The 17,391-nt window shown below is 44.6% G+C and overlaps 2 protein-coding genes across 7 annotated transcripts in view; one reads left to right on the plus strand and one right to left on the minus strand.

Annotated features, from left to right (window-relative positions):
• Positions 1-2,147: 2,147 nt before the first annotated feature.
• On the plus strand, positions 2,148-3,434 carry LOC127913024 (RNA helicase Mov10l1-like). The gene is made up of 6 exons (XM_052484223.1): positions 2,148-2,186; positions 2,445-2,510; positions 2,544-2,609; positions 2,676-2,708; positions 3,125-3,190; positions 3,267-3,434. Exons 1-6 carry the CDS (start codon positions 2,166-2,168, stop codon positions 3,432-3,434), a joined length of 420 nt encoding a protein of 139 aa, XP_052340183.1. The 5' UTR covers positions 2,148-2,165.
• Positions 3,435-4,248: 814 nt separating this feature from the next.
• LOC118361057 (syntaphilin-like) overlaps positions 4,249-17,391 on the minus strand; it is a 42,532-nt gene continuing 29,389 nt past the window's right edge. For 4 of the 6 annotated variants that reach the window (XM_035740789.2, XM_035740788.2, XM_035740786.2 and 1 more), the window contains 4 exons: positions 14,115-14,234; positions 11,860-11,970; positions 8,208-8,360; positions 4,249-7,777 (listed from right to left, as the gene is read on the minus strand). In XM_035740789.2, coding sequence (XP_035596682.1) covers positions 6,034-7,777; positions 8,208-8,360; positions 11,860-11,970; positions 14,115-14,234 — 2,128 coding nt within the window. In that variant the 3' untranslated portion in view covers positions 4,249-6,033. The remainder of the gene's footprint in view (positions 7,778-8,207; positions 8,361-11,859; positions 11,971-14,114; positions 14,235-17,391) is intronic. The other 2 variants (XM_035740791.2, XM_035740792.2) reach the window with 2 other exon arrangements.

The following is a 17,391-nucleotide window of genomic DNA, read 5'->3' on the forward strand; positions in this document are numbered from 1 at the left end:
AGATCCCTTTACATCTAACAAATCTGACAATTAGACATATGATACTGCACATTCAATACAATACCCTCAAAGAGAAAATGTCATGATTTCCACCAAGATTGTGGGTTTCTCTGGGATATACAGTACAATCTCACATTAATGCACATGTACTGTCACTGACAACCTACCTCAGAGCAACAATACAGTGCTCTGAATTGGACTGAATGTATAAAAAACAGTATGAGGTACTAAGATATCTTCCATTCACATTGTAAAATAAAGATGAGTGACATGGATGTAGGATACAGTAACAACCCTGTTAAAACACTGCTTTCCAAACAAAACACTAGACGACCTCTTTATCAATGTCAACATTCTATACACACTGCTCAAAAAAAATAAAGGGAACACTTAAACACAATGTAACTCCAAGTCAATCACACTTCTTTGAAATCAAACTGTCCACTTAGGAAGTGGAATAGATGGAATAGACAACAGGTGGAAATTATAGGCAATTAGCAAGACACCCAATAAAGGAGTGGTTCTGCAGGTGGTGACCACAGACCACTTCTCAGTTCCTATGCTTCCTGGCTGATGTTTTGGTCACTTTTGAATGCTGGTGGTGCTTTCACTCTAGTGGTAGCATGAGACGGAGTCTACAACCCACACAAGTGGCTCAGGTAGTGCAGCTAATCCAGGATGGCACATCAATGCGAGCTGTGGCAAGAAGGTTTGCTGTGTCTGTCAGCGTAGTGTCCAGAGCATGGAGGCTCTACCAGGAGACAGGCCAGTACATCAGGAGATGTGGAGGAGGCCATAGGAGGGCAACAACCCAGCAGCAGGACCGCTACCTCCGACTTTGTGCAAGGAGGAGCACTGCCAGAGCCCTGCAAAATGACCTCCAGCAGGCCACAAATGTGCATGCGTCTGCTCAAACGGTCAGAAACAGACTCCATGAGGGCCCAACGTCCACAGGTGGGGGTTGTGCTTACAGCCCAACACCGCGCAGGACGTTTGGCATTTGCCAGAGAACACCAAGATTGGCAAATTCGCCACTGGCGCCCTGTGCTCTTCACAGATGAAAGCAGGTTCACACTGAGCACATGTGACAGACGTGACAGTCTGGAGACGCCGTGGAGAACGTTCTGCTGCCTGCAACATCCTCCAGCATGACCGGTTTGGCGGTGGGTCAGTCATGGTGTGGGTTGGCATTTCTTTGGGGGGGCCGCACAGCCCTCCATGTGCTCGCCAGAGGTAGCCTGACTGCCATTAGGTACCGAGATGAGATCTTCAGACCCCTTGTGAGACCATATGCTGGTGTGGTTGGCCCTGGGTTCCTCCTAATGCAAGACAATGCTAGACCTCATGTGGCTGGAGTGTGATAGCAGTTCCTGCAAGAGGAAGACATTGATGCTATGGACTGGCCCGCCCGTTCCCCAGACCTGAATCCAATTGAGCACATCTGGGACATCATGTCTCGCTCCATCCACCAACGCCACTTGCACCACAGACTGTCCAGGAGTTGGCGGATGCTTTAGTCCAGGTCTGGGAGGAGATCCCTCAGGAGACCATCCGCCACCTCATCAGGAGCATGCCCTGAGGCCACACACACTACTGAGCCTCATTTTGACTTGTTTTAAGGACATTACATCAAAGTTGGATCAGCCTGTAGTGTAGTTTTCCACTTTAATGTTGAGTGTGACTCCAAATCCAGACCTCCATGGGTTGATACATTTGATTTCCATTGATAATTGTGTGATTTTGTTGTCAGCACATTCAACTATGTAAAGAAAAAAGTATTTAATAAGAATATTTCATTAATTCAGATCTAGGATGTGTTATTTTAATGTTCCCTTTATTTTTTTGAGCAGTAATATATATATATAGCAATGACCTACAGGTATGTCCTAACGTAAGCCCCAATGACATACAGGTATGTCCTGACGTAAGCTCTAATGACCTACAGGTATGTCCTAACGTAAGCTCTAATGACCTACAGGTATGTCCTAACGTAAGCTCTAATGACCTACAGGTATGTCCTAACGTAAGCTCTCATGACATACAGGTATGTCCTAACGTAAGCTCTAATGACCTACAGGTATATCCTAACGTAAGCTCTAATGACCTACAGGTATATCCTAACGTAAGCTCTAATGACCTACAGGTATATCCTAACGTAAGCTCTAATGACTCCCAATGACCTACAGGTATATCCTAACATAAGCTCTAATGACTCCCAATGACCGACAGGTATATCCTAACGTAAGCTCTAATGACTCCCAATGACCGACAGGTATATCCTAACGTAAGCTCTAATGACTCCCAATGACCGACAGGTATATCCTAACGTAAGCTCTAATGACTCCCAATGACCGACAGGTATATCCTAACGTAAGCTCTAATGACTCCCAATGACTGACAGGTATATCCTAACGTAAGCTCTAATGACTCCCAATGACCGACAGGTATATCCTAACGTAAGCTCCAATGACATACAGGTATGTCCTAACGTAAGCTCTAATGATCTACAGGTATGTCCTAACATAAGCTCTAATGATCTACAGGTATGTCCTAACATAAGCTCTAATGACCTACAGGTATGTCGTAACGTAAGCTCTAATGACCTACAGGTATGTCCTAACGTAAGCTCTAATGATCTACAGGTATGTCCTAACGTAAGCTCTAATGATCTACAGGTATGTCGTAACGTAAGCTCTAATGACCTACAGGTATGTCCTAACGTAAGCTCTAATGATCTACAGGTATATCCTAACGTAAGCTCTAATGACTCCCAATGACCGACAGGTATATCCTAACGTAAGCTCCAATGACATACAGGTATGTCCTAACGTAAGCTCTAATGATCTACAGGTATGTCCTAACATAAGCTCTAATGACCTACAGGTATGTCGTAACGTAAGCTCTAATGACCTACAGGTATGTCGTAACGTAAGCTCTAATGACCTACAGGTATGTCGTAACGTAAGCTCTAATGACTCCCAATGACCTACAGGTATGTCCTAACGTAAGCTCTAATGACCTACAGGTATGTCGTAACGTAAGCTCTAATGACCTACAGGTATGTCCTAACGTAAGCTCTAATGATCTACAGGTATGTCCTAACGTAAGCTCTAATGATCTACAGGTATGTCGTAACGTAAGCTCTAATGACCTACAGGTATGTCCTAACGTAAGCTCTAATGATCTACAGGTATATCCTAACGTAAGCTCTAATGACTCCCAATGACCGACAGGTATATCCTAACGTAAGCTCCAATGACATACAGGTATGTCCTAACGTAAGCTCTAATGATCTACAGGTATGTCCTAACATAAGCTCTAATGACCTACAGGTATGTCGTAACGTAAGCTCTAATGACCTACAGGTATGTCGTAACGTAAGCTCTAATGACCTACAGGTATGTCGTAACGTAAGCTCTAATGACTCCCAATGACCTACAGGTATGTCCTAACGTAAGCTCTAATGACCTACAGGTATGTCGTAACGTAAGCTCTAATGACCTACAGGTATGTCCTAACGTAAGCTCCAATGACCTACAGGTATGTCCAAATGCAAAGTCCAGTGACTCCCAATGTGATTTGGGTAGTTCTTTTGAGCTATAAATAAATCCATCACCCTGATCATCTTTGTTGATGCTTAAAGCATTTCACACAAAAACAGTACACTTTGGGGAAAGGGTATTATCCCAAAGGACAGACACACTAACATCATAGCAGTGCATTACCAAATCAAATCAAGCATCCGATGGAGAGAGCTGGGCTTGTTAAAGTACTATGGTGGCAAGACCAGAACATCAGAAATCTAATTATGCTTCAAAACCCAGGAAAATAACAAGCAATTAGCAGACGGTAACTATAACATAAGCATGACCCGTTAGTAATTCACTTAACATCACAGACACACACATTACTGTTAAGCTTGTTTTGTTGTGCGTAGAGGTACATAATGAAGGGGTGTTGTTTGACTGTTCAAACACCAATGAAATTGCTTGAGAAATATCAAATAGTTCAGTACAGGTTTAACAAGCGATGTCTTTGTTTACACAGGTAGCCAAATTCTGATATATTGCCACTAATTTGTAATTTGACCTATCAGATCAGACGTTTTTCCAATTATTGGCCAAAACACCCCATGTACTGTTGGGGAGACTTCAGGTGAGTCATCTACAAATGCATATCAATATGATTATCAATCACACTATTTTCATCATTGTGTTTCTGCTAGACACATTCTCAAACACATTCACCTTACAGGAAGGAGTATGGCTTTTAATTTTTAAAAATGCAGAGGCTTCCTGAACCACTTACACCAAGCAGGCTTTACAAATGGCAGGGGGACCATTCACAGGTCATGATGATGAAACAAGACGGGGAAGAGCTACAGCAACGCACAATACAAAATTCCAACAGGGTTGTGGAAAGTGTTCAAATCGAAAGCACATGACGACGTCGCAAAGTGTGTAAGACAACTCCCAAGCATTTCATTAATTCACCACTCAAACTATTTTGTCAGTGCTGCTCGTGTGTTTCACAATTCATAGGTGCTGGAAGTCATCGTGAGGAGGTCAAATCAGCAGAAACACGCACAGAAGGGATTGTCAAGCAGCAGAAATGAAGGGGAATAGAGAAACAACACCACAAATGCACATCCAACGCACATTCCAGAAAGCAGCGAAACATTTTGAGAAGGATATTCCCTACGGCTAAAACACTACAGGAAAAGAAAGTTATGGACGGAAGGCAACAGTTTTCAGTGTTCAAAGAAAAATGGCACCTTTACTTTGAAACATATTCCATTAGACAGTTGTGAGAAAGTATATTTGAACACAAAAAAACCTCAGAAGCAAAACTGTGGCCGCATTCGACTTTGGAAACACACAAATTTGACTTCAAGTAGTTGCTTAACCTCACAAAGTGAATAATAGTGCAAAACATTGTTAATAAATTACTAAAGAAATAAGATCTATCCTGTTTCTTCTCTAAAGAACTCAATGTACTTCAACTCAAAGGACTGTTCTTGTTGGTTGCATCACAATCTTGTGGACATCAGTTAGCACTTGTTTGGCTCAGATATCGCTGACAAAGACTTATATTTAAACATTACAGTACAGTCCTTGCTCAGCCTTTCAACTATTTCACATTAATGACTACATCCATTACAGCCCTAAACAATAAGACACTCAGATTCTTCCAACTCAGGCATGACACTGCAAACACCCCAAGAACAACAAAGTCCATAATCCCTTTCCTATTTTTGAAAGAAAAATAAACTAAGTTTCAATTATTATATTTCTATTTGCTTCCTTCTTGAGATGTTTCTGGTTCATGGGTCTGGAATGACTAACACTTGGACGACGGACATGGACTGAATGCTACAACACTGATTGTTAATCTAGGACACCAGTGACAGGAAGCAGAAATGTACAGCAGCAGCTTGCCTGGTAACTTTAGGGGGCAACTGCCATGTGTCAAGACTTCAGTCATTCACTCGTAAATGAGCAGACCAACTACTGCACAGCCATGGCTGCGATTGCCTCCAGACACCTAGGTGCTTTGGCTACACAACGCAATACAACACAGAGAAGAACACACACATGCTGCACACTCACAACACACATGTTGTGTGATCACACATTTCTTACACACGAGTCAAAATGGAACTGGACCAATAAAGGGAGCCACAGTGACGGACAGACCTTTCAGTCTCCCTGCACACAAGAGAGAGTGGTTACAATCCCCATCAGTCACACTCCGACCATTCAGTATCCATTGAACTGTTCAGTTCTACCATTTAATGTCAGTTCAACACATCCTGGTGTCCCTTCTCAGTCTAGCAGAAGAGGTGGAAGAGGCCACCACCAGAGAGGGTTATATGGTTTGCTGGGGCTGTCCTGTCTTCAGAATAATTTATTCAAAATCAGCGCTCCCCTCCTTTCTTTACCCAGTACTTCAGGTGGAGGACAAACCCAGGACCCAGGACCAGAGAGGGCAGTGCTGTGTGTGTGCAGTTCCCAGGCTGTTACGGGGCCTGTCTCAGATCTCTGTGCCCCCCATGGCTCCCCCACCTGTGCCCGCGGGGTAGTGCCGGACTCCCCCACCCCTGCGCAGGGAGGAGAGGGCCACTGTGCAGCAGCCACGCAGCAGTGAGCCGAAGTGGTAAATTGGCAGTCCATCGCGCCGTGCCCCCTGGCACAGCCATGCCACCGTGGGAACCACGGGCACAGCCACTGCCAGCAGGTCCACCAGGAAGTGGCGGCTCCAGTAGGTCTTCACTGCGGGTCCAGACTCAGAAGAGGTAGACTCCTCTGCTCCCCCTACTGCTCCCTGAACCTCAGCCTCTTCATCATCATCAACCTCCACCACTGTCACCCCAGCTATCTCCTGTAGCGAGCTGCTCCTGGGCTGGGAGGTGTGGGGCCGCTCCTCCACCTCCACTGACCTCACCTCCTCAACCGCTCTCTGATTCTTCACCTCCAAAACCTCCTCCCTCTGATTATATAGATCTAACTCCCGGACCTCCCCCTGCTTCCCCTCCCTCACCAACCCCAGCACCTTTACCTCCTCCTGCTTACACAACTGTACCAACCCCACATCCTCCTCCTCCTGCTGCTTGCCTACCTCTACCATCCCCACTGCACCCTCCCCCACTACCTCTATATGCCTCTCCAACTCTCCCACCATCTTCCCATCCTCCTTCACTGATAGGGAGGCCATATCCACTGCACAGGAGACAGAGGCAGAGCTGGGTAAAGGAGTACCAGGAGCGGGCTCAGCTGTTGTAGCTGTGAGAGTTGTCATGGTGACTGACGTCATGGTAACTGAGTCCAGGTCGTCTCCCTCATCTGAGACCCAGGTGGAGGTGGGGCTGCAGGCCTGAGAGCGGAAGGTGCGCTCGGTGATGGTGTCCAGGTCAGAGGCGTAGCCCAACCCCACCGGGACGGGGCAGCTCTCTGTCTGGACGGCCTGCTCCCTGAGGTGGTGCAGGTACAGGTGGTGGTGGGACAGACAGGAGTGGTTGGTGCTGCCCGCCCCACCCATGGCACAGCGCAGGGGCACCACCCTGTCCTGCCCGGTACACAGCTTCTCGTAGGTGGAGGACTGTGGCAGGTGGGAGTAGGTGCTGAGCAGTGAGGCTGTCTCTTCAGATAGGAAGGCTGCCTCCAGGAGTAAGTCTGCCCTGTGACTGCTGTCTGCCCTCTGACTGCTGGCTGCACTGTGACTCTCCCCACAGCACACAAAGCCGCTGTCATGGTTCTCCTCCCCTGACAGGCCGTTCCCGTTCTTATCCCCCAGTGCATGGTCGCTCAGCTTGGTGTAGGTAGAGCTATGGGTCAGAGAACGGGCGGGGGAGCCGTCACAGGACCCACACAGACTCTTGGAGCCACCCCCTCCAGTCCCTGATGCAGCGGGACTACTCCCAGGCCATGACCCCGCAGTCCCAGGCCTCCCAGCCCGAGACCCCCCTGCCACTCCTCTTGCTGCAGCAGCCTCCTGCTCCTTGGCCACCCCGTTCTGAGCCAGCTCCATGCTGAGCAGCAGGTTCTCCAGCTTGAGGTTCTGGGCATTGATATCCTGGAAGTATTTCTGGACGCCGGTGTCGGTGGAGTCGCTGGAGCTGAGGTTGGTGCGCACCACGTCCACCACTTCCTTGAGCTGCTGGATCTCCCTGTGCGCCTCTTTCAGGGCCAGCTGGGCCTCCACACGGTGACACTCCTCTTCAACCCAGTCCTCCTGCATCCGACACAGCTGGGTCTTCAACGAATCGATCTCAGAGTCCCTGAGACAGACAGAGAAGAGGAGGAGGAGGGAGGTTGAGAGAGAGGGAGGGAGTGAACAAGGGAGGTTGAGAGAGAGGGAGGGAGTGAACAAGGGAGTTTGAGAGAGAGGGAGGGAGTGAACAAGGGAGGTTTAAAGAGAGAGATTTAGTAATAATGTTTGGCGATTTAGTAATTTGCCCCCAAAAAATATGTTTATATATCAACATAATTACAAAATGAAAGCGTTATGAGGGTAATTTGATGGAAATGGGGTAGAAGTTGACACTCAAATCTATATTTCAAAGAGCATAATATTTCCAAAACAAAAAATGCTCAAATGAAAATTTACTTGTTTGAACGAGACCAGAGTAAATGGGAAAATGTAATGGTCCGAGTCCAGATCTTCCTTTTGGCTAGAGAATCATTCCAGTGTGTCCTTTTGTGTCTCACCTGTCCTGCAGCCTGTCGACTGACTCCTTGAGCCGGGCCCGCAGGTGTCTGATACACACCTCCTTCTGCTGCAGGGGTGTGAGGTACTGCTCTGGGGGAGGGGGGCGGATGCCATGGTTATCTGTACATGAGGCGTATGCCTTCATGTGACGCCTTGGAGAAAGAGAGAGAGGAAACAGGAGAGACAAAGATGTATTGGAATCCATTATCTTCTACAAGCTGAATTATAAGACATTATTAAAACCCCTTACACTCGTTGGAAATGGCCTATATGGATAGCGATAGATTGAAATGTTTCTTACGGAAGAAATATGGAAAGCATATGCATAACTATGGCAGCAATTAAAAAAGGGAACAGTTTAGAGATTACGGGGAAATGACTAGACTAAATGTGAGGACACAACAGCTCATGTAACACAAGACTGAATCCAAACATTACACTGTTGATTTTATTAACATTTGACATTTACTGTACTTTTCACCACATTTGTTGATAATGAAATCTGAAAATACTTTGGGGGTAAGTACAACATAAACCCTTGTCATTTGTTGTCTTGAGTGAGAGGTCTAACTGGTGTCTCCAAGTGGCCACACACCTCTCCAAAGTGTGCACAGTTCTCAAGTCATTTCAATGCACTTTTATGACTCAAAGAAGAGTCTTCAACTATAAGGTGCTCTGTTTCTACTCTCCTAGTGGTGCCGTTCTAGAGCAAGCAGACTTTGTTTGGAACACAGCCCTGTGTCCCAGACTTTACACAATTACTGTTGTTGTTGAAACAATCCAAAAATGTTCCATTATAAAATCGCAATCTGGGTCAGGTGGGCATAATTTTATTTCCAACATGACTTTCCAATATTCATGGCAAACTTTATTTGTCACATACACATGGTTAGCAGATGTTAATGAGAGTGTAGTGAAATGCTTGTGCTTGTAGTTCCAACCATGCAGTAATATCTAACAAGTCATCTAACAATTTCACAACTACCTTATGCACACACAAGTGTAAAGGAATGAATAAGAATATGTACATATAAATATATGGATGAGCGATGGCCGTGCGGCATAGTGCAAGATGCAGTAGATGGTATAGAGTACAGTATATACATATGAGATGAGTAATGGGTATGTAAATATTATATAAAGTGGCATTGTTAAAAGTGACTAGTTATACATTTATTACATCCAATTTTTAATTATTGAAGTGTCTAGGGATTTGAGTCAATAGGTTGGCAGCAGCCACTCAATGTTAGTGATGGCAGATTTTCTTCACAATTCAACAAACATAGGCTCATTCTGTTCAGGACAACCCAGGGTATAACGCCATGTTACCTTGTAACTGTACATCAAACATAGTTATCATAAATGTGGACACTGTATACGACATGAGTTTTATGATATGTAAATGTGAAGTGCAAATTTGGGCTCACATGTGTTTAGCTTGCTTGCATGACATCAAAGCAGTATTTATTATAATCTTCAACATCTCACCTTTCAAAATACAGAGAGTCCTCGTAATTTACACCTTCTCTCACTCAGACAACAAGCATTTTTCAGAAGTTGCCCAATTAGCGGGAGCTCAAGTTCAGAACGGCTGTCAGTCAAAACCCATACAGAGCTGTGAAGCAGAGACCCTGAACTCTGACGACATGTACAGCCACTGCGTTCCAATGTAGGCGCTGATCAGTGTCAAGGGCTACGGCTCATACATTCCTCTAACAAGTTATAAGACCTTTTAATTACAGTGCCTTGCGAAAGTATTCGGCCCCCTTGAACTTTGTGACCTTTTGCCACTTTTCAGGCTTCAAACATAAAGATATAAAACTGTATTTTTTTTGTGAAGAATCAACAACAAGTGGGACACAATCATGAAGTGGAACGACATTTATTGGATATTTCAAAGTTTTTTAACAAATCAAAAACTGAAAAATTGGGCGTGCAAAATTATTCAGCCCCTTTACTTTCAGTGCAGCAAACTCTCTCCAGAAGTTCAGTGAGGATCTCTGAATGATCCAATATTGACCTAAATGACTAATGATAGTAAATACAATCCACCTGTGTGTAATCAAGTCTCCGTATAAATGCACCTGCACTGTGATAGTCCCAGAGGTCCGTTAAAAGCGCAGAGAGCATCATGAAGAACAAGGAACACACCAGGCAGGTCCGAGATACTGTTGTGAAGAAGTTTAAAGCCGGATTTGGATACAATAAGATTTCCTAAGCTTTAAACATCCCAAGGAGCACTGTGCAAGCGATAATATTGAAATGGAAGGAGTATCAGACCACTGAAAATCTACCAAGACCTGGCCGTCCCTCTAAACTTTCAGCTCATACAAGGAGAAGACTGATCAGAGATGCAGCCAAGAGGCCCATGATCACTCTGGATGAACTGCAGAGATCTACAGCTGAGGTGGGAGACTCTGTCCATAGGACAACAATCAGTCGTATATTGCACAAATATGGCCTTTATGGAAGAGTGGCAAGAAGAAAGCCATTTCTTAAAGATATCCATAAAAAGTGTTGTTTAAAGTTTGCCACAAGCCACCTGGGAGACACACCAAACATGTGGAAGAAGGTGCTCTGGTCAGATGAAACCAAAATTGAACTTTTTGCAACAATGCAAAACGTTATGTTTGGCGTAAAAGCAACACCCTGAACACACCACCCCCACTGTGTGGCAGCATCATGGTTTGGGCCTGCTTTTCTTCAGCAGGGACAGGGAAGATGGTTAAAATTGATGGGAAGATGGATGGAGCCAAATACAGGACCATTCTGGAAGAAAACCTGATGGAGTCTGCAAAAGACCTGAGACTGGGACGGAGATTTGTCTTCCCTCAAGACAATGATCCAAAACATAAAGCAAAATCTACAATGGAATGGTTCAAAAATTAACATATCCAGGTGTTAGAATGGCCAAGTCAAAGTCCAGACCTGAATCCAATCGAGAATCTGTGGAAAGAACTGAAAACTGCTGTTCACTAATGCTCTCCATCCAACCTCACTGAGCTCGAGCTGTTTTGCAAGGAGGAATGGGGAAAAATTTCAGTCTCTCGATGTGCAAAACTGATAGAGACATACCCCAAGCGACTTACAGCTGTAATCGCAGCAAAAGGTGGCGCTAAAAAGTATTAACTTAAGGGGGCTGAATAATTTTGCACGCCCAATTTTTCAGTTTTTGATTTGTTAAAAAAGTTTGAAATATCCAATAAATGTCGTTCCACTTCATGATTGTGTCCCACTTGTTGTTGATTCTTCACAAAAAAAGACAGTTTTATATCTTTATGTTTGAAGCCTGAAATGTGGCAAAAGGTCGCAAAGTTCAAGGGGGCCGAATACTTTCGCAAGGCACTGTACATGTCCTTATGATACAAAACATAACACTTTGTAGGCACTCATTCTCCCATGTAGGAGAATGATACTGACATGGGGGCATAGCAGGCCATAGGGTTATATTCAATCTGTATCGCTGAAGAAATGGAAAGGCCAGTTCCTACTAAGCGGAAAATCGGCAGCGTTTACCTTGAATGCCGTCTCAGCTAATGCGGGAACATTGCCTTTAAGATTCAATCCCACTGGGACGCTGAATTTCCTCGATGAGGATTGAATAGAGCCCTTAGTCTTACAGTTTGATGGGGTAGACAATTTTTGTCTTACCCCTTGGTGGGGCTGCATTCACTGCCCTTGCAGGAGCCAGAGTTAGTGCTGCTGCTGCTGAGAGAGGCGTTGCCATAGGGATCTCTGTTGCTGACTGGGGCAGCTGTCCTTCTGTACCAGAGTGAGAGGGACCGTTAATACATCAGGCAATATAGACAGACAGAGTACTATTAACTGACATTATCAAACACCAGAACAAATCCTGCCTCAATAAAACTCAACCAACATTAAATCATGCCCAAAAACTCACCCTCAAACATGCCCACTAAAAAACACAGACTCGAAACGTGCCAAGACAGACATGCATTAAAAGGCCATGATGAAGGAGGACATACAGTATGCTCTGCAACACAGGTGATAGTACACGATGGCTCAAAGATGCCATGCACTTTGAGTAGATGAAAGCGGTCAAGAAAACCAAAAGCCAAGACAAAGTAGAACTTCAATCATGTCAATAAATAATTCTCATCAATAAATGAGAATGCCAAAAGGTGAAAGGTTACTCCCAGCCAACAACAGATCAGCTTGCATGTGATGGTTTAGAAAGTACCTGGATTCAATCTACATGCCATGGACCTTGTACCATAACGCTCTAACATCCCACATCTAGTGATGCTCAACAACAGAACAAGTTATCAGAAGTTCAAATTAAGACTTTAAAACGCATATTGAATGACAATATACATTTGGCATTCAATGTATTGGCATGAAGTCTAAATACAGAACATTCGGAATTTATTCAGACCCCTTTGATTTTTCCCCCGATCTTGTTACAGCCTTATTCTAAAATTGATTACATTGTCTTTTTCCCCTCAATCTACACAGAATACAAAAAAACAGGTTTTTAGAAATGTTAGCAATTTTTTTTAATGAAATATCACATTTACATAAGTATTCAGACCCTTTACTCAGTACTTTATTGAAGCACCTCTGGCAGCGATTACAGCCTAGAGTCTTCTTGGGTATGATGCGACAAGCTTGGCACACCTGTATTTGGGGAGTTTCTCCCATTCTTCTCTGCAGATCCTCTTAAGTTCTGTCAGGTTGGATGGGGAGCGTCGCTGCACAACTATTTTCAGGTTGTTCAAATCGGGTTCAAGTCTGGGATCTGGTCGGCTATTCAGAGACTTGTCCCGAAGCCCCTCCTGCGTTGTCTTGGCTGTGTGCTTAGGGTTGTTGTCCTGTTGGAAGGTGAACCTTTGCTTCAGAGCAGGTTTTCATCAAGGATTTCTTTGTACTTTGCTCGGTTCATCTTTCCATCGATCCTAACTAATCTCCCAGTCCCTGCTGCTGAAAAACATCCCCACAGAATGATGCTGACACCACCATGCTTCACCGTAGTGATGGTGCCAGGTTTCCTCCAGATGTGACGCCTGGCATTCAGGCCAAAGAGTTCAATCTTGGTTTCATCAGACCAGAGAATCTTGTTTGTCATGGTCTGAGAGTCCTTTAGGTGCCTTTTACTGAGGAGAAGCTTTCGTCTGGCCACTCTACCATAAAGGCCTGATTTGTGGAGTGCTGCAGAGATGGTCATCCTTCTGGAAGGTTCTCCCATCTCCACTAAGGAGCTCTGTCAGAGTAACCATTGGCCCTTCTCCCCCGATTGCTCAGTTTGGCCGGGCGGCCAGCTCCAGGAAGAGTCTTGGTGGTTCCAAACTTCCTCCATTTAAGAAAGATGGAGGCCACTTTGTTCTTGGGGACCTTCAATGCTGCAGAATTATTTTGGTACCCTTCCCCAGATCTGTGCCTCGACACAATCCTGTCTCGGAGCTCTACTGACAATTCCTTCGACCTCATGGCTTGGTTTTTGCTCTGACATGCACTGTCAACTCTGAGACCTTATATAGACAGGTGTGTGCCTTTCCATATCATGTCCAATTAATTGAATTTACCACAGGTGGACTCCAATCAAGTTGTAGAAACATCTCAAGAATGATCAATGGAAACAGGATGCACTTGAGCTCAATTTCAAGTCTCATAGCAAAGATTCCAAATACTTATGTAAATAAGGTATTTCTGAAAACCTGAAAACCTGTTTTCGCTTTGTCATTATGGGATATTGTGTGTAGAACGATGAGGGAAAAAACTATTAAATCCATCCTAGAAGAAGTCTAACGTAACAAAATGTAGAAAAAAAGGGAAGGGGTCTGAATACATTCTGAATGCACTGCACATGCCTACGGCACGAAGTCAGAGAGATACAACAACAAAACATTGACGGAGAGAGAGAGGGATAAAGGGAGAGTTGTGCTGACCGACAGTGCCGCTCCGGAGACTTGGTAGTGAGATATCCTCGTTCCGTTGGGCGCATTGAAACCATATAGTCTGTCTCCATTGGAATGTAGTCTAGCTCTATGAACCTGCAGTAGTCAAACCTGACCAAAGACAACAAGCTATTACAGTGAGGAGGTAGTGATGTCTGTCAGACTACAACCCAGTGACAAACATCAATAGTACTTAGGGCTTATACTCTGTGTTGGCCAAATACATCAACAATGGTCATCAGGGGATAAGAAAAGTGAGTACCTATCTAGTTTGATAGTGAGACTGTTTAAATTGAAATAAAGACCGTAGCCTGGATTGTTTAGAGCATAAACACTGGCTAATGATGAATGAGAAATTAATTTAGAATGAAATGGATTAAAATATGACTTCTCCTTAAAAACGGTCTCATTAGAACTTAATCCTTGGCTCAGGGAGATTCCTCTACACTGATGTGTGCAAATGCAGCAGATTGGTTCTTTAATGAGAGAGAGCATAGGCAGATTACAACTACTAACGAGACATGAACTTGCCCTGTCGACGTCTGCTATAGGCTAACAGGGCATCTGAAGAGGACTTCATCTAAACATTATTCTCCTAAACAAAGAAATGATTCAACCATGAATCACCATTTCTGCCGTCTTACGCTGTCCCCCTCAGGACGAAAGGTGAGCAGTGGCATCAAGAGCCCACACCAAAAATATGCACAATTACAGCCTGCAATCTGGGGAAATTCCTACCTCACATAACCCTTAAAAACAACATCAGAACAAGAAAGCAAAAACAAAGTCAGCAGAATTAACAACTGGGAGAAGAAGAAAACTAAAGAAAGTAGAATGAAATTCAGTTGAAATCATATTCATGTAGTTTCTACATTTTATTAGTGAAGGAATGGGGAAGGGGCACTGTGATGGGCAACTCCTGTCCTGTACTAGTCTGTGACTGTTGACAAATTGGTACATTTACTAATGACAGGCAATTAAACAAAGCAATCCAATTCTGGCAGTTATCCAGGAGGCCAGTAGTGTTGCCCAATCACTGGCTTCCAGACTGGGTGGGAGGAGAACCAGCTGTTGGGAGCAGTTTTATTTGAGGAAGGGTTATGTCAGGTTATGACAAAGGCCATCAGCATACAAACAGAAAAGGGTCAAGCTGAAAATGCAGCGGAAGCAAGCCTGAAAAGAAAGGTCTAGAACATGTCAAATATGTGGGCTAAATAAGGTTCGGCACAATTTCAGTCCATCGTTACATCTCTTCTCCTTTGAGTTGGACCCTGGTGTGAACGTGCCTGATGTGGGCCAAGCTGGTGTTATGATGTGTATGCAGGCTGTGCTGACACTGTGTGAGGAATACTCCTATACAGAGTGGTTGCAAGAAGTGAGACGAGAATGTGGTGGGACAGAGAGACCTGCTCTTATAAACTACCACACAATAACTACGGTCAGATTTGAAGATGGTTTGAGAGATTGTCAGAGTGACTGACCAGCCAGCACTACTACTTTAACAGCAGTACTCTTCCGTAAATGCACTGTTAAAATCAGTCAATCACCTCATCAAGCTATTGGCTATAATATTGTTATACAGTACGTCACTGTACCACCAATTCTGTTTGGTGCATCTGGAGGGTTTATCAGTGAATGTCAAAGATCAATGGATCTCTGTCTGTGCCGGTCTGTCCAGCTATGACTACGGCACATGAGCATGCTCTCTGGGACAGTATAACTGAAGGGTGTCTCACGCAGGGGGCGCGGGCACGGGTACAGGCACGGGCGAGGAGGACGACAGCATTTGCTGCAAGCGCCGTTTGGGCTGCAGAGCCTTCAGAGGGTTGAATCTAGGGAGAGAGACGACAGAAAGGACCAGAGCTGGGTTCTATCTTTGCTCCAGTTTTCCAAGCCTAATAGAGTTCATGCTACTCTTGCACTGTAGCTAGAACATTGGACAGGAGTAATTGATTGAAGTGAAATACAGTATCAACATAAAGACAACTTTAAATAGACAGAGTGCAAGTTCACAATATACTTGCAGTGTGTTAAATCCAATCATTCACTCCTTACCATAATCCCAACACACCCCTGCATTCATTTTTAGCTGACAAAGCAGTTACATGGTCAAACCAACCATGTTGGGGAAAAAAAAGAGAAAAGCAAAGCGCTGACAACTGGAGAGAGAGAGAGAGAGAGAGAGAGAGAGAGAGAGAGAGAGAGAGAGAGAGAGAGAGAGAGAGAGAGAGAGAGAGAGAGAGAGAGAGAGAGAGAGAGAGAGAGAGAGAGAGAGAGAGAGAGAGAGAGAGAGAGAGAGAGAGAGAGAGAGAGAGAGAGAGAGAGAGAGAGAGAGAGAGAGAGAGAGAGAGAGAGAGAGAGAGAGAGAGAGAGAGAGAGAGAGAGAGAGAGAGAGAGAGAGAGAGAGAGAGAGAGAGAGAGAGAGAGAGAGAGAGAGAGAGAGAGAGAGAGAGAGAGAGAGAGAGAGAGAGAGAGAGAGAGAGAGAGAGAGAGAGAGAGAGAGAGAGAGAAAATTGGCCTGTAACCGCTTATGGAGCTCAGCAGCTGATGGGACTGATGCAAAACTGAGCCTCAGCTTTCCCAGGAGATGATAATCCCCTGTAGCAATAAAGACAAACAAGTTCACACACAGCATTCAATACTCAGCCAGATATCACATCATTAAACGGGTTCTCTGGGAGGGACATACCCACATTCTTCACCCCTGACCATTTCTTGTGGCTGATGATAAGAAGACAAAATGGATGAAGTAGGGAGAACAAAATAGAGAGCTGAGAGAGAGAGGTTGACTAAGAGGTTGACTGGAAAAAGTTGAAAAGAGAAGGATTTAGAGGAAAATAGGGCTGTTCAATAGAAAAGGGAGATTAGTAAAACAGAGTACGAGGGATTTTAAAAGGATGAGTCAAAAATAAATGAGGGTGTACTTATATAAGAGACGGGGTTAAGTGGAGAACATAAGAGTGTGAAGGTAATCTAAAAAGAAGACGAAAGGAGAGCGATAGAGGATGAATTAGAGAAATGAGGACAGACGGACCCACTGGTTGAGTCAACATTGTTCCCACGTCATTTCAATTATGTTTTTTACTGTCACATACACCGCATAGGTGCAGTGAAATGTGTTGCTTTACAGGGTCAGCCATAGAAGTACACGGGAACAAATTAGGGTTAAGTGCCTTGCTCAAGGGCACATCAGTAGATTCCTCATCTTGGCGGCTCGAACCAGTGACCTTTCGGTTATTGGCCCAACACACTAACCACTAGGCTACCT

The sequence above is a fragment of the Oncorhynchus keta genome, chromosome 28 (genome assembly GCF_023373465.1).
Source record: "Oncorhynchus keta strain PuntledgeMale-10-30-2019 chromosome 28, Oket_V2, whole genome shotgun sequence".
Lineage (NCBI taxonomy): Eukaryota > Metazoa > Chordata > Actinopteri > Salmoniformes > Salmonidae > Oncorhynchus > Oncorhynchus keta.

What these genes read in the sequence shown, in the direction of transcription:
- LOC127913024 (XM_052484223.1), top strand. Translation starts at nt 2,166, where the DNA reads ATGACTCCCAATGACCTACAG. An exon ending in TAAGCTCTAATGATCTACAG is followed by an intron (nt 2,511 to 2,543) that starts GTATGTCCTAAC and finishes AATGATCTACAG; the next exon opens with GTATGTCCTAACATAAGCTC. An exon ending in TAAGCTCTAATGACCTACAG is followed by an intron (nt 2,709 to 3,124) that starts GTATGTCCTAAC and finishes AATGATCTACAG; the next exon opens with GTATGTCGTAACGTAAGCTC.